The following is a 20342-nucleotide window of genomic DNA, read 5'->3' as shown; positions in this document are numbered from 1 at the left end:
TTTTCCACAATAAATGACTTTGAATTCAGAGAGCTCAGCAGTAAGGAGAGCCTGTGCTTAAGCATGACCAAAGGAGAAGTGCTGTACCACAGTCATGCCCTTTATTGCCCTTGAAAAAATGAACCACTCCTTGAATCCGTCATCTGCCTGAAGCAAGGCAGAAAGAATGGGACAAGAAATACTTTCAACACTTGCCCCCTGTCTTACCAGTCTGACTGTGCCATTCCATGGTGACACAGCTCTGGTGTGTGCCTTGTACAGTTGGTGGTTGATAGGAAAATGCAGATGTGTGCAGTCAAAATAATTCTGCTCCCCACACTTCAGTGTTGGGTTAAAAATATTTAATCAATTTAAATAAAACGTTAACAGTTGTTAACAAGTAGGTGCCTGCCCCCCCCTACTTTCTCACCCACCTCAGACCTACAACCAGTTTCCCTCCTGGCTATGGTAGTAAAAGCTGTCTCCCCATCATAGCACTCAGATACTGAACAGCAAGCATCCACAAAAGAGGCAAAAGGCAGAGGTTCATAAACGTCTTAACAGAAAAAAGCAGGAACTTGCATTTCTTCAGGTGCTCTTCAGAGGTCCAGCTCACAGAGCCAACCTGCTCCACTTCACTTCCCTCGATGGAACTAGGGACACACAAAAGCAGAGTTTGTCCCTGGTAATATTCCCAAGGGGAGGTTTGAGAAAGGTACAGATGAGTACAGTGGGAAGGAAACACTTTTGGTAGCATTAGGGAAGATCCAAGTTCTAACCTTCCTTAGCTCTGCAAACGCTGCTCCAAAGGTGGCTTTCACCTGGGTTCTCTCCCTGATCCACTGGGGCAGTTTGCTGAGGATGGCAGAGCTTCCATACCTGTGGTCCAGCAGCAAGATGCTTGCAAAGTCCTTTTGGTGGCGAATGGCTCTACCTGCATAGTGCACAAACACTTCAAATGGCCAAATCACTGCAGTGCTTGTCCTCAGGCAAGAAAGCTCATGTTCCTGTCACCTGGACTCAGACTGACTGGGGATGCAGCCCTTGCCCACCCTCCTGCTTCAGTGCAGCCACATTCTGTGTCCCCAGGAGGAATTACCTATGGACTGGTTCACTGCCTTCATGCACAGGTTTTCAATCAGCACTTTGCTAGGTGCCTGGCCAGCAGCTCTGGGCTGGAAAGGAGACAGAGGCAGGACTGAACATGAGACAGATGTAAACCAAACTAGGGATGCTTAATGACAGTGAGGCAAATGCTTCTACCCCTGCAGAATGAGCATGTGGCCAAGCAGACCCCAGACAGAGTGAGGAAGGACAGAAAAAAAGCTGTGGTCAGAACATGATGGTGAACATTCACCAAGAGCCATTCCAAGGCCCCCTTGAAGGCAGAAAACTTTTTCCCATCTGCCCAGGAACAGCAGCTCCATTGGGCAGCAAGAAGGAACAAATGAGCCAAGCAAAGAAATGGACCTAGCAAGCAGCTTCTACCACCCTGCCACCTCTGGGGTGAAGGGATCTTGCACCCCTTGGAATTCAGATTTTCCAGACAGCCTCACTGGTGGTTCCCTCCACTGAGCTGCTTCCCTGTGTTTAGGGCCACCTGCACACATGCAGCATGGAGAAGGCTGTGCTCTTGGTACCACACAGTCTGAGAAACAAAAGCAAGCTCAAAGGAAAAAAAAAATCTTTGAAGGCAGCCTTGGGATTCCTGTGCTAAGACAAGTCACTATTGAAAAGTAGCAGTGAAAGAGGCAGAGGTTAAGTGTCTCTCACCATGGTTTTGTCAAGCCAAGCCATTTTTTCCTGGAGCTCTGGAGATTTAATGTTGGGGAAAGGCAATCCCACCATAACCACACACCTGCAAGGGCCAAGGACTGCATTACTCCTCATGCCAACAGACTGAGACATGAGAGGTCACTGCACCCCTGAGAGGCAGCAGCAGAGCACAGCAGAGTGAGCAGCGGTTCTGAACCTTCTGCAAGCTGCAGAGGGGCTGGGGTGCAGGAGGAGGGATCAGCCAGCACAGCCCAGCTGCACTGCGCACAGGAGAAGAAGCTGCACCTGTGGGGCTTATAGCACTCAGCAGGCTTGGTCCCCTAGGTTTAATCATCAGCCCAGGCCATGTGCTCCCTGGGACTTCCTGTCTGCAATGCCAACATGTCCATCCTGCACCACAGCACTCTGCTCACCCTCCAAGCAGCAGGCATCAGCCACCTTACCTTCCCAGCTCATCAGAGAAGTTGATGCCTTCACTCATTTTACCTCCAACCACAGAAAGCAGCAGGGCCCCTGTCATCTGTCCTCCCGCCTGGCTGCAGCCCTGCAGGAGAGGGACCAGAAAGTTAGATCAGAGCAGGACAGATGTCTGTGCTGCAGGAACGCTCCCACACCTGGGCTAGAGCTCTCTCTCCTTGTGAAAAGCTGCAGCAGCCTGCCAGCTCAGCTTACCTTTATGCACTTGGCATATTCCACCAGCACCTGCTCCACCTGGCTGGCTTTCTTAGGCTCCTGAAAGACCTGTCACAGTCAGAGGATCAGTGCAGCAATAGGAAGCAAATACTTGAAAGCAAGCAAATCACTTCACTCCCATGCCATTAAACAGTACATGGAACTAAGAGTGGAGAAGAGCAAACTGCCTGGAAGACCACCTGGAGCAGCACCTTTCCCATCCATGCTGGAAGCACACTGTGTGCTCACTGCAGCACTGCTCAATTGAGCTGCATAGGCAGCAGCAGCTGTTCCTGCCCCTCCAACCTGCCCTTTCAGCTCTGACTTCTCTAATTCTGTGAGGAGTTACAAGTCCTGTCAGAGCTGAAAGGCAAGGAATCAATGTGCACCTCTTGCACCTGTGAGTCTAGACCCTCCAAGATGCTGCAGGACAGTGACATGACCAATTAATTGGAATCATCAATTAACTCCACGTCGCAGCTCCCACTGCCCAGTGGATGAATGAGCTTCCTGTGACAATCACACACCAAGCAGTATTTCTTCCTTTTATTCCAGCATGCTTCATTAGTTACTGAAAGTCCCTGCAGTCTGATAGGTGCTGCACCTTGGTCTAAATCACAGGTTGTTCTGCTAGTGAACAAGAGGTGCAACATCTGTCTTTCTGCCAGTAAAGACCCTGAAGGATGCATTTTCCCCTGGTTAGCATGAAATGCTATCAAAGTTTACCAGCCAGAATCAGTCTTCCAGTAGGAGAGTAACTGGCAGTTACAAATAAGAGCCAAATCTATTTAACATATTAAACAGTAGCTGCTTAATCCTCGGATTTACATTAATTTTCCTTGTGTCTTTTATATTCAGTCTCAGTGTGATTTCACCACAGCCACCTCAGGAAGGACCAACCTTCCCTTGCCATGATCTGATCTGTGTGGGCAGCTGGAAGCCACACTTGCTGCACCTATACCAAATTGCTTTGCTAACACATCCAACTTGCTGGAACTGCAACAGCCAAACAAGAACAAAGCAGAGTGGAGAGGCACAGGGAGCTGCATGATTGTTGCAGAAAGCCCTGGGGGTACCAGGCAGATTCTTGGGAGTCTGACAGAGCACACCTGAAGGGCACTGTGAGTGACAGCTCTACAAATGCTACTTCCATCACAAAAGCCTACAGCAGAGCCCAGGCCAGAACACCTGCACCAAGGCTGTGTTCCCCTGCTCTCTAGATAAGCTGTGTGGGTTTTGGTAAGCAGAATTCCCAGCCAGGGTATGTGTATACCCAACATCCCTGCTCTCCATCCTGAGACAGGTGGACTGCCTGACCTTCAACACTCAACCTTCAGATACTCAAGAGTCATTGCGAAGATGTATTTGCAGTCATCTTCCTGTTTAATGTTTATCACCACTTCAACAAGAGTCAGCACTGCTGCTCCTTCAGTTCTCACCTCTGCACTTCTACCAGAAAACAAACAAACCAACCCTCTGCTCTGTCACTTGCAGTCTGCTCCCACTGCCCAGCTCTTAGTTGTGCTGCTGTGTTCAAGGGACACATAGCTGAGCTTGGGAAAAACAAATCCCCTGAACAGTCCTGCAGCCACACCAGAATGAGCTTGATGGTTACAGGAAGCAAGGATTGCTCCCTGAAATGGCCCCCCACAGACCCTGCACTTGAAGGACCCACAGCTGCATTTAATCTCATATGGAGCCCAGCTCAGTGGTCAGCTGCTCAGGAAGCACCATTTAAGTCATTCCTGCAAGGACTGGCTAGGTCAGCATCCCCTCTGGGAATGTTTCAGTCAGAGAGGCCTGAAATGCAGAGAATTGTTTGGGGTCTGAAACCACCCATTTAAAGCCCCAGCTGTCCCTGGCTGCACAATTACCTTCTTCTTGGCTGCCAGGCGTGTGAGCAGCCCTGTCTTCTCCCAGTGTGCATACACTTGCTTCTCATAGTCATAGGAGGGGAAGAAGCACACCACACCCCCTGGGACCACGTTGCACAGGTTGCAAAGGATTCGACCTGTCTCATCCATCTGCAAGACAGACAAGAGAATGCTGCAGCTGACAGAACCTCCAGCTAATACTCAATCCCAGGATCACACCCCCACCATGACAAGTGCTAGGGAAGGAAATATGTTCGAAATATGCCAGGTCCACAGAAACTCTCCAGAGGAGCTGGGCAGCATCAAAAGCATCTTCACTGCTCAGCCTTGCCTCCCAGTTTGGGGTTTCTGTTACTGCTATGGGGCAGTGGTCACTCAGGAAAGGAGGGCATCTGTCTGCTGTCCCAGTGGAAAAGACCTGTCACACAGAAGTAGGCAGTTAGATAGCACATCTGGCAGACATTCAGCAGCAGCAGAGCAGATCTAGTGTCTGGCCCTTGGTGCTTGCGGGCCCACCAAAGGAAGAAGGAAAAAAGTGCAGAAACATCTGCTGCTGCTGCCGCCTCCATGGTTTGGACTGCACTCTGCAGGGCTGCCATGCTCCACCATCACTGAGGCTTCAAACTATGAAGCAGTCAGAAATCTGCTGCTGCCCAGCACACAAATGGAGGAGCTACGTGCAGCCAAAGAGATGTTTTTAGTACTCCCCAACAGCCACCTCTGAGCAGGCAGCTCAGAACTCCTTTGGCTGCTATTCTTTCCCAATTCCTTGGCAACACACCTGCCCCAAATCCTACAGGCTTCCCTCACCATGGCTTTTGATCAGCCCACTTCTGAGAGCACACTGTGCTGCAAGACAGAAATGTGTGAAGCAAAAAAAGAGCTACCCAGGTAGCTACCAAAGGCAAGACTGACCATATGGGGACGATCTCTTGTCTGGTAGGTGAACTCCAGCTGCTGGTTGGAAGGACCACTGCAGAGGATTATGGGTAAAATGTTTTCTGGAGGAATCACATGTCCTGGAGACAAAAAACAACAGCAGCAAGAGTCAGCAACACTTTCACTAGCTGAGGAGCTCTACTGGTGTGCAGTGACAGGTATATGTTCGCCTGGCTAAACTATAGTGACCGAGTCACTCACAACTGCTCTAACTTCCATTCCCTGAGCTCCTGGGAAGCCCCTGTGGGTGCCTGCTGACGCTGGCCAAGACCACTGAGGAAGCTCAGAGCAGAAGGGAACTAGCACCCCTTTGCTGCCACGACTCCTAGGAAAGATGCTGTGTTGCTCAGAGCGCTGACAAAAGCTTTTAAATCGAGCTGCAAAACCAGGTCCCACAGAGACGGAGCACAGCTTGCCCCTGCCACCCCAGCACACTCACCACAAGAGAACTCCACAACACGTGCAGGGTCGACACCAGCACAGGATAGCAACTGCTCTCGGAAATCAGTCACCTATGAACCACAAGACGGGTGAAGCACCAGCCCAAAGCAAGGCTGCGACTGCTACTTGAGCACCGAGTAGGTCAGCTCCAGCTGGGGCACATACGACTGAGAGCTCCAAGGGCATGGGAGCACCCTCTGCCGCCCGCTCCACCATACCAGCCCCCGAGCTCTGCTGCCCCAGCCGAGAGCGGCCCCGCTGCCGCCCGCCTCACCACCGGGCCCCGACCGCCCCCTGCCGACGGCCCGGCCAGCCCCATGCGCTGCTCGCTGGCGGCCGCGTTCTGACCTGTGCCGAGGGCCCTGACGGCTCCTGGCCCACTCTTTCGTGCTCTCTAAGAAAGCTGGGACCGAACGCCCGGGGCAGACCTACCAGCTGACCCATTCAGTGCCCATGGTCCCCTCCTAGCCTCTCTCGGCCCAACACACTCCGGTTTTAGATTTCTCCAGGCTCGAGAATCCTTTACCAAGACTCCCGCCACTGCACATTATTTGGACTGTAACCACATCATCTCCTCTGGGCTGCAGTCTGAAGGCTTCAGAGCTGCCTTTCCTAAAAGAAGGTCCTGCACTTCACATCCTCCTTGCCTCCCTTGTCACCACAAGGACAAGGAGGAAATTTCAGGACACTTATGTCCAGGAAGGGGACAAATGTAACTAACTAGCATACCTGGCACAGCCCACAGCACACCTGCACAACAGAGACACACCATCCCCTAGGCACTAAAGCAACAGCAGGATGAATAGCTGCCTGCCACCACACCAACACTGAAGTGTTGATTATTCTGAAAGATCCCCAAGCTCTTCTGAATGCTAGTCCCAACCTGTGATGAGCTCAGCCTCAGTCTGTATGGTCCTGAAAAGAAAGGCTGACACAGGCAGACCTCCCTTGCACCTGCAGCTTTGTGCATGAACATACACTGTGCCATCTCATGCAGAAACCATACCAGGGAGATAAAAGGGTAGGTAGGTCTTTTCCCACACATGCCATGGAAAGGGCACATCCCATCGGGCCCAAGCTACTCTTTTCATGCCTGCTGGTGGATGGCACCAAAGACCTCCCAAGCCCTCAGCACAGCATCCTCATTCCCTCACCGGCTGCATGGTGCCCCCAGCAATAATCACAGCACGGCATTCTTCTACCACCTTGGCAAAATGGACAGCTGGATTCAGCAAGAGGAATTTGAGGCTGCTCTGACCAACTGTGCCTGGGAAAAGGAGAAAAACAACATCAGGAACCAGCTGTAACACAGATTCTCCTCCCTGTAAGAGAGTCTCCTTCCTGCTCTGGGCACTCTGGTAGCTCCCCAGCTTTCAAAGCATGGACTTGCTATTCAGCACTGCCAAAGGCAGCAGCTGGTAACACCAACCCACAGTTATCTTCTGCTTCCTAATCCTCCTGGAGCTTGTAGAACAAGCACAGGAAATTGCAAGACAAAACCAGACATTCAAAGTGGGAGATGAGCTCTTCAAACCCTGGCCTCCATTCTCATGCTTAAGAACTCCTATGGGTTCACAAGCATCATCAGACAGACTGAGCCCACCCCTCTGCACCAGGGATGGCACCCGTGTTGCCGCAGGCTCATCCCAGCTCAGAACCTCCTCCCTCACTATCAGAAAAGCACTCTGTGACTCACACCACCACTCCCCAGCTCACCCTCTCTAGTACCTTGCCTGTTGAGAATGACTCTACCATCTTGGTTTGCATTTGTCAGGGCTGAGAGAAATCCTTCAATCTGCATCAGCGGAGAGGCAGCTCGGAGCTGCCCGTTTTCAGTCTCCACGGGAGGATGGCTCTGGGGGGTACCTGCTGGCTTGGAAAGGAGAGGCAGGTAGCTCAGGCCACACTTCTACAGACAGGGACTAAGCATGAAATACAAATGTGTCCTTTCTACAGGATCTGCACACAGCAGCAGAAATCAAAGACTCCATAAAGGTCAGAACCCAAATTCTGTGTCATTGCTGGGTGGGGGCAGGGAATGGCGGGGCAGGGAAAAGATCTGCTGGCACCACTGAACAGAGCTACTTACAGAAGCTCAGGTCACAGAGCCAGCAGGTCACAGTGGTGCAGACCATGAATGCATGCAGTGTAATCATGGAATCACATCATCATTTGACTTGGAAAGGACCTCAGGAGATGTACAACTATGTACAGCTACCTAGGTCCCCTAGATAGATATATTACAAACCATCCAGGCAGGACAGCTTTTGCACACTCTTCATCATCAGATCTAACTCTCCTCTTTTTTCACACAGATAGATGTAGGTTCCACATCCTCCCCTTGTCCACAGATACATAAATGGACTGAACTCACCCTCTTTATCAGACCCTTGCCTGAAGGTCAGAAGAAAGCTTTGCAAACCGGTCAACTTCTGGTTCTCCTTGTTGGTCTTCACAGCTGTGGCAGGGCCTCTGTATCGCTCCACAAACCCAAAAAGCTGCCAAGCAAAAGCCAGAAAGACTAAGCCTAGCAACAGCAAGAATCAGACATGACAAGAACAGGTTTGCTGGCCTGCCACGGATAAAGTTCTTTGGTAGGCATTTGTAAATCAGCCCAATCAGAATCCATCAGTACAGCCCAGAGCTGTCATCACTCTCCTCCCTCCACTGAATCAAAACCAAAACAAGTCTCTGATGTTTGTTCCTTCAGGGCAGCAAAGCCCAGCAGGCTGGCAGGTTTGAGGCCAAGCAACACAAAACCAGCACCCTCTGCGATACTGTGCCACGCCATGTTGTGTGCTGCTTCTCTGCACAAGCGAAAGCCAATCCGCCCATATGGTACTTTTTGCAAGAACCATTTTGCCTGCAGAGCAGGGTGGAGACAACAGGCTCCCAGCCCAGCTGCTGCACCTTCCTCTTCAGACTCAGTGTGTGAAACAGCATTTGAAGACTTCTGCCCACAAAGCCCCAGGGCAAGTACCTTCCTGCTGATGAGGCTCTTCTCACAGTAACGCTGAACCTGGTGGAAGAAGACAGAACAATGAACTGGCACCCAACATCCCTGCTCCCAGCACTTGCTGCTCCTGCTGTGCTCCTGGAGAGGGATGCACAGCTCTGTGAACATGGCTGCCAGATGACTGTTCAGTGCAAGAGCATTGCTCCCAGAATGCAAGCATGTGGTGGAGGTGCTGTGTTGGGAGGCTGAAGGGATGGGTTAGGTTACTGGAGCAGTACAGTGTCTTCATCCTCAGCCCTTCCAGCTTATCTTTGCCAGCAGACAGCCTCTGCATTCATAGATGTTTAATTGCTTGCTTCCCTCTACCCTAAGATCATCCATCCAGCTTTAATGCACTGTTATCCAGACAGCATCAGAAGAGATTTATACATTGGGGAGGTGGAGAGAATCTGCTGCCATGTGGGCCTTGGCTCTACTTCCAGCTCTCATAACCCTGAACAAGTCACCACCATCTGCACCCTAGGGTTACCTTGAAGAGGTTGATATTGTCAATCTGGCTCTGAAACAGAAAGTCATTGATGGATTTTAGTACTGTCCCTAAAAAAAAAAAAAAAAAAAAAAAAAGGGGGGGGGGGGCAAAGGAGAAAAATTAATTATCAATTAATTAATTATCAATTAATTATCAATTGCTGAGCCTGCAGCCCTTTACTGCCCATTCCCATGTTCCTGACAGATGGCTGCATGCCCTAGTGCTCATTCCATCCTCACCTGTTTGGGGAACTGCCTGACAGCTTGGATTTTGGTTCACATTACCTGTAAAACATGAAATCAGTTCAAGGAAGGCTTACAATAGGTGTGCCTTAAAATAAAGCAGCTGAGCTGAAAGGGACACCACACCAGGACAAAAACCCAAGCAGTAACTACACATCTGCAAAATGTAGCTACATAGACAGAACATCAGCTCCTGCTCGGTTTTAATTTACATTGTAGGCCAAGTTTGCTGCTGTATCCTCAGAAACAGCACCTGTGTTCCTTCTGCAGCAAGATGCAGCAGGCAGCATGGGTACATTCAAATGCTCACACACTATGTAGTCACTGCTGCAAAGATGAAGGGACAAGGACTGCAATGCATCCCACACCCCTCCTCAATGCAGCAGCTACAAGCTGGGAGGCACACAAGCTGGGAGGCAACTGTGAAGAGGGGAAAACCTGAGGACAGTTCCACACCCAGACCCCAAGAGCCAGAGGATTAACTGCTGCCACTCACCATGTTTTATGTCCTGGTATTTAACAGCCACCTCACCTCTCACTTCTGCAGCCTCAGTCCTGAAGCTGTACATAGACTGCTATCGCTAATGAAAGCCCTTAACTCAGTGTGAGGACAAGGGGCAGGAACAGAGGGGGAAGCATACTTTTGAGACAATGACAGAGAGCACCCACAGAGAGAGAGGGAAACTGCTTCTATGAATTTTTTGCACCATCTGATGCTCCTCAGACAACGAAGTGAGAGGAATTCAGGCAGGCACCAGTCAATATCCCCATGTTAAAACAGTGAGAAATGAAAACACACGAGCAACCACAGCCTCTGCAGAGAGGGAATGGGGACAAAGCTAGCTTAAAGTCTATCAGCATCCACAGGTGTGCTTACCTCCCAGAACAGCCACAAACCGCTCTAGCATATACAGAATCTGCTTAATGTACATCAAGTTCTTTGCCTTCAAATGTTTCCTTGAAAAACAAGACAGGTATTAGGCTTCAAAACAGCTTCAGGGACTAACTCAAGCAGCTGAGCTGCAGAAACAGGCACGTGAAACTCCTCTTCACTTGGGGGCAACAGAAACCAAGAATCACTTCTTCCAGGCTCACCCTCCTTACTTGTGACAAGGCACAGCCCTCCGGAGATCTAGCCCAAATTTACCCCAGAGCACTCCCTCAAGCACCCCAGCACCGTACCTACCACCAGAATTCTTCTCACACAGTAACTACAGTTTATTACAATGCTAGTGATTCCTCAAGCCCCTGTTGCAATAATGCCCCACAGATTCAGTTGTTAGCATTGAGCACAGTGATCATCCACTGCAGGGATGACAGGATGCAAGATTTGGCACAAACCAAAGCCCACACAGAGCTTCCCCCTCAGAGCTTCATGCCAGCGAGCACATGAAAGACTGAATTGCCTGAAACTCTGCATCACAAAGTGATTAGAGGGAGGTACTGGGAAAGGAACTGAGAGTATAAGGGAAAGCCAGAACGCTCATGGCATCTCCCTTCTCACTGTTTAATACCAGCCCCAGGAGTCAGGCTTAGACATATTCTAGACAGAAATAATGAAGCAAGTGGCTTTTCATCTGCAAATAATCTTCCACCAGGGAAAAGCAAGACTCTGCAGAAGTGAGATAAGCCATGGCATCAACACTGCCTGCCACTGCTGTGCTGCTTTCCTGTGAGAGCCTCACCTGTATCGCTCCATGTACTGTGACAGCTGGGAGTGGGCACAGCACAGCTACACAAATGACAAAAAGGGGCTGTTAGTAGAAAGGAGTGGAGAAAAGGTGCTCTGCTGGGTACACAGCTCACTTAGTATTAACAAACTGGGCTGTGACTCACCTGAGAGCCACTGACTTCTGCGCTATGGATACAGGTGATGGTGTCTATGAGGTTGTGAGCTTCGTCAATGATTACAACCTGGCCCTTCAGCTTGATCCCAGCAGCACTCCTCGTAGGCTCATGCAAGAGCATTTGATAGGGCAGCACCACCATCTAACAGGAGAAGCACATGCTGCTGAATCTAGCTCTCATCCTTAGAAACTCAGGGCACCCTCCCACCACTCCAAGGCCCATATTAGATGGCTTGGGGGAATTCAGTGGAGTTGCTTTTACTGCAGGAAAGGAAGACAGGAAAGGAAGAGACAGGAGCACTGGCTTGAAAGGGGCAGTGATGTAAGCTGAGGAGAAATTACTATGCTCCAACTGCCTATCAGCTTGAGTTACCTTCTAAATCTTCTCTGAAGCACTGAAAGCACCTCTTCTGATAGAAAGCCAAGCAAGAAATAAGATCAGTGGCAAGAGCTAAGGTTACACTCATGTGCCAGTATTGCTTCAGAGTTGCTGAGCCCTCCAAGTAGTTCAGAATGCTGAGGCATGCCTGCAGCCTCCCCGTTAACTGCAAATGGGCATTCTCATTTTCCTTTTCTTCCTCAGCAAAACCACAGCTGAGAGCAACAGCTTGGGCGCAAGCTCCCACAATATTGAGTAAAAAAACTGAAGGGAGCAGCCAGTTGGTTTATTCTGGCACTGGTACAATTGGTGCAGCCCTTACCTGAGCAGCAGGAATGGCGAATCGACTCCCATAGTACGGGCAGGCTTTGATCTCCCTCCCCAGAGCCACCAACTGCTCAATGTCCTTCACCTCCACGAGAACTTCATCACGGAGAAACTGCATCTGCTCGTAGGAGTAGAAGGGGCATGTGGTGTGGCTGGCACGGTGCTTCTGCCCTGCCTTTTCCTCATCACTCTTCTTTTCTAACAGGAGAAACCGAGAGAAAACCACACATGAGCAACACACACATCAGCCTAAAGCAAGAACTTTGCAGAACCTTCTGGGTTTTAAAGCAGGCTTGGACAGGTGGATTTTTACTTATCATCTATCTTAAAAATATCCAGTAGTACCATTTCCAGTTCCACAGGTGCCACTGCTCTTGCCAGTTGTATGTAGCCATGTGTCATTTCCCAACATCCTAGTATTGAGCTACAAAGAGAAGTATCCTTCCATTGCAGAGGTCCTGACCAATTTCAGATGCTCAGAAAATAAAGATAGATCTCAGCATCTAAGCCTGAAGGTCAAGACAAGTAATATTGCTGAGGATCTCTAGCTCTGCTCCTCTAAGCTGCCATTTCAAGCTCTTGCCAGAACTGATGGGCAGTGCACGCTGTCTCCAGACTCTTGCTATCAGCTTTATCAGTGATTGCTTCCCCAGACTGGAAGTGTTCCTACCATGTTTGTTCTTTTGCATCTCCATGCAGCGGTCATTGATGATTTGGAGAGCCCCCAGGCGCCGCACCTCCTCATTCACACACAGGTTCTTGGACATGCAGAGAGAGGAAGCAGTAAGGGGTCAGTGAAAAGCTGAGTGCCCCCTGTGTAGCCTTTGCTGTGAAACACACATTTTCTTTAAAGCAATCTTGGATCAGATTCCAAACCAGCAAATCTGTCAGTCAGACACTGCCTATCCCAACTGCTACAAAAGTGCTCTGAACAGATCACAGGAGAGGAAACACGAGAAAAGGTGCACTGAGATGGCTCAATGCTACACAACAGCTGGATGAGCACCAAGAGGAGCACCTTCCCAGTGACTCAGACATCTGTACTACTCCACATCAGAAAAGGTCCAACAGATTTTTGCATTTACACTAAATGCATTTACACTACACTACACTAAATGGCCAAAACACAGCTGGCAGAAGAACACACACACCACACAGCTGTGTCATGACACAATGGCTACTTTCATTTTTCCACGGGAGATTCAGCCAGTCCCAGACACCTCCTGTGGCCTTGCATCCACACACCTCCTCCCAGTCTCTCACACTATGTTAGCATGCACTCAGTGAACACCACCACCTACCTGCCTGGATGCCAAGGAGACCAGCCGTGTGCCTTTGCCAAAAGGACTCCTTTGCACCTCACGCACAAACTGAGACAGCTGGGAGTGAGTGCGGCTGCAGTAGTAGATCTACAACGAGGAAGAACAAAGGGAAGACAAGAAGAACATGGAAGATAACCCTCTACCTACAACCCATCCTGCAAGGAAGCAGTCAAGCACCTTAGCAAGGAAGCAGAAGCCTTCAAAAACACAAGGGAAGGCACACCTGAGTGTCATAACTGCTGAGGCCAGCAGCCTTATCTTTGCTTTCTCCTATACGTTTGCCTTTGCTTCTGTTTAATTTTCCAAGGTTCCCACAAAGACTGGGACTTTCCATTGGAGAGTAACAAAAAACTGTTCCTTGCAGTGTGTTTCTACAAGCAAGCCACAGCAAAAATTCAGCAGTGCTGGCAGAACAAGCTGCTTAGGCAGAGAGTGTAGCCCAGAAGCAGAGGAGCACAGCAGAACTGGTTGCTACTATCAACAAACTTGGCAGCTCTTGGATGCTAGTTCCTAAGCCCCTCTGAAACACGACTCTAGCAAGGGTGCAAGGAAGCCAGAACTCTGCTCATTCCCACACTGTTCTATGAGGCAGCACTATTCATTTTCCTCACCTTAGTCACATGTTCCTCTTCCAAATCATCATCATCATCATCTTCAAACCTAAGAAAAGAGAAAGTTCAAACAGTTTCTTATCAGTAGATCACTGGCAGTTAGAATCAGATGATGCTCTACTATGAGACAGAGGTCTCAAGAAAGATGTTTATGCCATCTCAAGAGCTTCACATCTTAACTCAGAAAGTAAAAAAAAAAAATCAGCTTCTGATGAATAGTGTAAGTGTGCAAAATCAAGGCAAACCATGCTCTTCAAGACAGAAAGGTCTGCAGGGCTGTGTCTTTGAATTTGGGGATTCTAAGCCCTGTGCATAACACATTCAGTGCTATACTATTCTTTGGTGAGCTTATTTATTTTTCTAATATTTCCCCTTCAGAGAAAATTTACCACCCTCAAGCTGTTGCATAAAGAAAAGCTTCAGGAAGATATTTAGCTTCCACAGATAGAGTTCATCAAAGGCAACAGCAGTGTAATGTTTGACAAGCTAGATATAAATGCAGTAAAGTGTCTGCAATTTTTAAGGCAGAAGGATCTGCCTAGACACTAATTAGTAAATTTGTACTTTAAATGTATTTGACTTTTCAGCATGGCTTCTAGCTTTCTGCAGAAAGCAAACATAGGAGTGAAAGAAAGTCTGCAAGGGCTTTTCCTGCTGAAACTAGCTCTTCAGAAATGTAAGCATCTCTCCTTTTAGAGTATCAAAAGATGCCAGTGCTAATTTGCAGAACTGAGAGTTTCCTCTGATGCCCTGAGTTCCATTTTGCTTTTCTAATGCAGGGAATTCGATCTCAAGTCATTCACTCAGCATCCAGCAGCATTCTTTGGGAAACTGAGCATGTATAAAGGCAGGACACTGCCACACATTTTAAGAAAGATGCACTTTGTCAGGGAATACTTCAAGTCACTCCAATCAGGCAAACAAAAGCTTAAAAAAAAAAAAAAAACAACTCCAAAAAAAACCCCCAAACAAACAAAAAACAAACCAAACAACCCCAAACCAACCAAACAACAACAAAAATCCCAACAACAAAACACAAAAACACCAAACCAACCAACCAAATCCCCAAAACAACCACTACCTTCCCCAGCTAGGATGGGGAAGAAACTCCAGATCCACACAATCACAAGCCAAAAATTATACAGAAGATGTTTCCTTGGCATGGAACCCCCTCAGCCCCTGTTCTTACCCAGATATCACTTTCTTGTCTTCATCACTCTCATATTCAGCAAGGATCAGCTCCTCCTCACTGTGATCCAGCTTCTCCAGCATATCCACTCCAGTTCCCTCTGAAAGAACCTCCTTGCTGAGCTGCAGAAATCGCCTTGTCTCATCCTCCTCAGCTCTCTGCAAGGAACACACAACCACGTTATTTCTCATACAGCATGAGAGGCAGCAGGCACATTGCCTCATGCCAGACAGCTCAGAAGATACACAGTCTCTCACACGTCACACTGGGAATGGCTTGCTGGGTAAAGCCTCAAGTACATCAAGGGTGCTTGAGGCTGTTCAGCCCCAGAAAATGCAGCTGTTGCCAAAGTCTTGTCCACAAATATGTATCTGTGCAAAAGGCCCATTGAACTAATAGACCCTGAAATAGCAATACCCATCCAGTATCAGTTGCTTGAGGTGGTCCATGAAAGATATCTGCCTGAGAAAAAACAGGGTGTAAATAAACCCAGCCAAACATGCACGTAAGGACATAGTCATACACTCTGCCCACACATAACTGAAAGCTAGGATAAGCTCAGGTGCTGTTTCAGAATGCAGAGCACAAGAACGCTCTTGCTGTTTTGTCTTGTGGTGTGGTTCACACTCTAACACAGACCTACCCCTCCACAGAAATACCCTTAAACTGCTGAAAAATGGTTTTCTTATTAACTTTGTGTACTGAAAACAAAATCTTCTGGTGCCAATGATGGGTTTTTACTATGGCATTATGAAGAAATGCAGTTAGTGAGCACTATAGAGGAGAGAAATCAGCTGCTTTTTCCAATGTCTGTACTATTGCTTTCATTTGCTTTCTTGCATTTTATTGTGCTTCTCATTTCACATGCTCTTTATCTTTTTTTATGGGGCAAAAGTTCTTTGTTCCACTTCTTCCTTTGTCATTCCTGCCATATGCTCTTGACAGGAGCTGACCAAAACATAATGCAGTACTTGAGATAGAGCACATTAGAAATTAATAGCCTGGCAGCCTAATAAACCTGCCTGTTTAGGGACCCAGAGCAGGTATTTCTGGGAAGTGGATTTACACCCATCAGAACCTCTCAAAGCCAGTCACCTATCTACATGACAGGAAAAAAATATCTGTGAGCTTCATAGACGTATATTTCTGAAGAACACAACCACCTTTGCTATGAAAGTAAACAAAAAGTACTTTCCCCCCATTGGTATGCAAAGTACAACCAAAGCCTGACCTGGTTGTTTGTTTTTTTTCTGGGGGGGAGGGTGCCTTCTGTTCCCATAGCCTTAAATTTAATGACAGTTCTATAGATTTTATTCCAGAAGTAGAGTGTTCAAATACGCTCTTAAAACAGAGAGATAAAAAAGAGAGCAATAAATATCCAAGTATTACAATTTTAAAACCAAAAGCAGAGGGCTAGGAGGCCATGGGAACACACCCTCTTGGCTATCCACACACTAACAATGCCACAGAAAATTCTCTGTGCACAAACTGCTTGTCACACTGCATTTTAAAAAGAACATCTGGCCAAAAACTCTGGATGGCAAATTTCAGCAACCTAATACAAAGAGCTCCCCAGACAGACGTGTTGAAGACTTCAGTGTGAAGTCATGATATAAGCAAGCATGAGCATCACTGGAGGTGAGCAAAGCAGAAGCCCTTCTCCCCACAGGTACCTCACCTTCCTCTTCACTGCATATTTTAACTGCACGTTATGGCGAATCTTCTCCAGATGATCTTCCTGCCTCTTCCTCCTCAGCTGCTCTTCCTAAATGAAGGGAGATTGAAGAAGGGATTGAAGCGTATCTACTCCTAAACGCTGGAGATAATTATTTTCCTATGCCCTGAGTGCAAAAAAAAATTAACTCTGAAACAAAATTGTCACTACACAGTCCCCTTCTCCTGGTGCAGGCCTGTTCTATGCTACTATCTTCAGAGCAATGGAGTTTCTGTCTTATGCAATCTACGTGGCAGTGCCTCATCCCTCATAACCGAAACAAAGTCCTGTGAAAGACAAAGACCACAAGCAAAGTGTGCCTCGTGTTCTTCCAGTCATCATCCAGGATATCAGCCTTTCTCTCATATCTTGTTATTTTCCCCATCCTCTACATATGAGCGTTTCTCAACCTTCAGCCTGTTCACCGTGTCTCGCTCTTCCTTCTTCTGCACAAACGCTGTGACCCAGTCTGGTTCCCCAGCGGTGTCTCTGCTGTCTGGGTGTCCTGGCTCCACCAAGGTCAGCAGCTTCTTCCCTTCCTGCCCGCTATCCTCAAGCGACAGAAGTCGTGCCTCCTCCTGCTGCTTTTTCTCCTCAAAGTCTCGGAGCCAGGAGAGAGCCCCGCAGATAAGACTCAGCGACTTTCCCTGCCGTAGAAAACAAACAGCATGAGGCTGGCAGGGCTGGGGCAGAACCGTCACCAACGCTCACACCGCAGTGCCCCGCCACAGGGATCACCCCCTCGGTGACAGCTCCTTCTGAGCAGCATCAGGCCCAGGCCTGGCCCCTTGCCCAGGGTACCACCGTCCCCACCCAGAGGGGCCTCCGTCCTGCCGCCCGGCTGCTCCCTGCCGCCGCTCCAGCCTGCCGGGCAGCACCTGCCGCCGCCCCGCCTCACCGTGCCCGTGGGGCTCTCGAAGATCCCGACACAGCCTGCCTCTAGCGCGTTGTACAGCGCAGCCATGAACCGCTCCTGGATGAGGTATGGCGTGTAGGGGAACGGAAACCGGCCTCCGCGCGGCTCCATGCCGCCCGCCGCCTGAGGGCTCACGGGCCGCGCCGCCACCCTGCTTCGAACCGAGCGCCGGAGACGCCCCGCCCCCTTCCCGTGACGCCCCAGTGACGGCCGGCGCCGAGCGGAAGGCCTGTGCCGTCCCGGGACTGGTGGGGCTGGACCGGGGGAGTGGAAGGCCTGCGTCTGCATCGGCGGGCCTTGAGCGAGTGAGCTGGGCCCTGCTGCTTGGACAGGAGTGCAGAGACGTCCAGCCACAGCTCCGTGCTGCGGCCCTCCCGTGGGAGCAGCATGGCCCTCAGAAACTGGCTGGATCGCAGGGCCCAAGGAATAAAACCCAGTTAAACCCGGTCACAAGTGGTGTTCTCCAGGGTCTGGTTCTATTAATACCTTCAACAGTTGTATGGATGAGGGTAGGTTTGCACATAACAGCAAAGTGGATGGCAGTGTTAATCTACTTGAGAGTAGGAGGGCTGCATAGCCCTTTGTTCCTTTTCCCCTGTTGCCCTGACTTTCTGCAGGAAGGAGGGAGGAGAGGGGGACCATGTCTAGACACCTTAGGGCCTGTCTGGGTTTTGTGCTACGCCTGTTTGGCCCTACCATGACAACAACAAATGACCTGGCCAGGCTGGATCAATGGGCTAAGGCCAACTGTTTTGAGGTTCAGCAAGGCCAAGTGCAGTGGGACACAGGGGACTTGTCATCCCTGGAGGCATTTAAAAGACCTATAGATGTAGTGCTTAGTGATGGTTGGACTCAATCTTAAATGCCTTTTCCAACCTAAATGATTTTATGATTGTATGACTTCTACATGACACCTAGAACAGACCTAAGTCTTAATTTCTTCAATCACTTCTGAGTATTGGTGTGCTGCCTCTGATAGCACCTTGTGCCTTTTCCTAAACATTTTCTCCTCTTCAGTTGCTGCCAGTGAAGCATCATTGCCTGCACAGGTGCCTCTGAGGGCCAACAGCCCTGTGGTGGATGCCTGCTTGGAGAAGGCCAAGGCTTCTCCCCTTGCTGGTCAGGTTGCCCCTCACAGTTCCTTGCCACAGCAAACTCAGTGTGGGGCCAACTCCTCTACAATTTCACTCCCTTCACAGAGAACAAAAACATAGATTATAATGAGAATAAAAAGGTTTCTTTAGCATGGAAACACATAGCTAGTAATACAGCAATATAGAAGAAGTTTCTGTAATACAGAGGCTATTTCTGTAATACACAGTCAGTAGCATAGTAATAAATGCAAATGTAGTCATTCCTAACTGTTACACTGAACTTTATATGCTTATACTTTATGACCAGTAGTGAGCTAGAGCAAAGTACTCTGTCATACAAAGCACTACAAAACTGCAGTCTCTGGACCACCAATACTCCAGGTATCAGTTCAGACTAGGACATTTAGGGGGGAAATGTTTTTTGGTTAAATCAAGTAAAGCCACATTTTTGCCCATGTTTTGCTGATGTCTTGAGTTGGAGGATCCATAGACTCATAGAATGGTTTTGGTTGGAATGGCCCTCAAAGATCATCCAGTTCCAAACCCTCTGCAATGTCATGGGCTGAGTTGAACCTGCTGCTGTTATCCAACCATGCTGCAGTCATGCTAACTTCAAAAATGAAAGTGCAGTCTGGAGCAAAGTGTGATGGGGCTTGAAGTGCAGATTGCAACATGGGAGGCTTCCTTTTCTGTCTGCTGCTTCTGGGTTCCGGGTTCTTGGGTGCTGGCTCTTTCCTGCAAGCATGGCAGTGGAATGGGTTGGGAGCTGGGTAGCTCTGGGTTTGGGTTTCTGTTTTATGCTGTTTGTTTTTTCCATGTATTTCACTGTGCTGCTTCTGCAAAAGACTGAGCTAAGGTAATCAGGCATTGCATTATTAGATGAATTAGGTTATTAGCTAAGGTCATTGTGCATTGTGCTTCTGATATGTTACATTAAACTCTTACCTATCTCAGCCCTGAGCTGAGTGTGTCACTCTTCCCCTCACTTTTGTGTTAGGGGAGCAGGCAGGTTAGCCCTTGTGCTAAATGTTTACAGACACCTCCCACCAGCCCAGCTTGCTCAAGGCCTCATCCAGCCTGTCCCTGAGCACCTCCATGGAGTGGGTATCCGCAACCCCCCTGGGCAACCCATCCCAGCATCTCACCTGTCAAGAATTTCTTCCTAATCTCCAGGCTAAATTTGCCCTCCTCAAGCTTCAGTTGCCTCCATTCCCTCTTGTCCTGTCACTCCCAGCCCTTGTCAAAAGTCCTTCCCCAGCTCTCCTGTAGCCATCGTCGGGTGCTGAAAGGCTGCTCTAAGGTCTCCCCAGAGCCGCCTTTTCTCCAGGCTGAACAACCCCAACTCTCTCAGCCTGTCCCCACAGATGTTTCAAACCAGCAAGGACAAGTTTGGGACAAGCTGACACAGACTAGTAATGGGCAGCATTCCCACTGGAAATGCCTGTGCTTCCACGTTTTCTGGGAATAAGCAGAGCATTACTCAGCTATCATGTCTCTCAGGCTTTGCATGCAGAGCCAGGAATTTATTGTCCCCT

At 49.0% G+C, this 20342-nt stretch overlaps 1 protein-coding gene across 2 annotated transcripts; it reads right to left on the bottom strand.

The window, feature by feature from the left end:
* Positions 1 to 603: 603 nt before the first annotated feature.
* DDX11 (DEAD/H-box helicase 11) lies at positions 604 to 17797 on the bottom strand. Of its 2 annotated transcripts, none has more exons than XM_054386470.1 (26): positions 17696 to 17797; positions 17208 to 17444; positions 16762 to 16848; positions 15084 to 15241; positions 13895 to 13943; positions 13263 to 13370; positions 12632 to 12719; positions 11957 to 12159; positions 11245 to 11397; positions 11094 to 11140; positions 10286 to 10365; positions 9406 to 9450; positions 9167 to 9234; positions 8662 to 8700; positions 8056 to 8179; positions 7410 to 7547; positions 6836 to 6948; positions 5680 to 5752; positions 5217 to 5320; positions 4302 to 4451; positions 2428 to 2496; positions 2199 to 2299; positions 1753 to 1837; positions 1079 to 1154; positions 759 to 913; positions 604 to 632 (listed from the first exon to the last, which is right to left on the bottom strand). In XM_054386470.1, exons 1-26 carry the CDS (start codon positions 17759 to 17761, stop codon positions 615 to 617), a joined length of 2634 nt encoding a protein of 877 aa, XP_054242445.1. In that variant the 5' UTR covers positions 17762 to 17797; the 3' UTR covers positions 604 to 614. The 2 variants fall into 2 exon arrangements, with proteins under 2 accessions (XP_054242445.1, XP_054242444.1); XM_054386469.1 differs by having other exon boundaries at positions 7410 to 7550; positions 17696 to 17776.
* Between the last annotated feature and the right edge of the window lie 2545 nt (positions 17798 to 20342).

This window comes from Indicator indicator, chromosome 14, assembly GCF_027791375.1.
Source record: "Indicator indicator isolate 239-I01 chromosome 14, UM_Iind_1.1, whole genome shotgun sequence".
Taxonomy (NCBI): domain Eukaryota; kingdom Metazoa; phylum Chordata; class Aves; order Piciformes; family Indicatoridae; genus Indicator; species Indicator indicator.
This window is presented reverse-complemented; position numbering and strand designations above follow the sequence as displayed.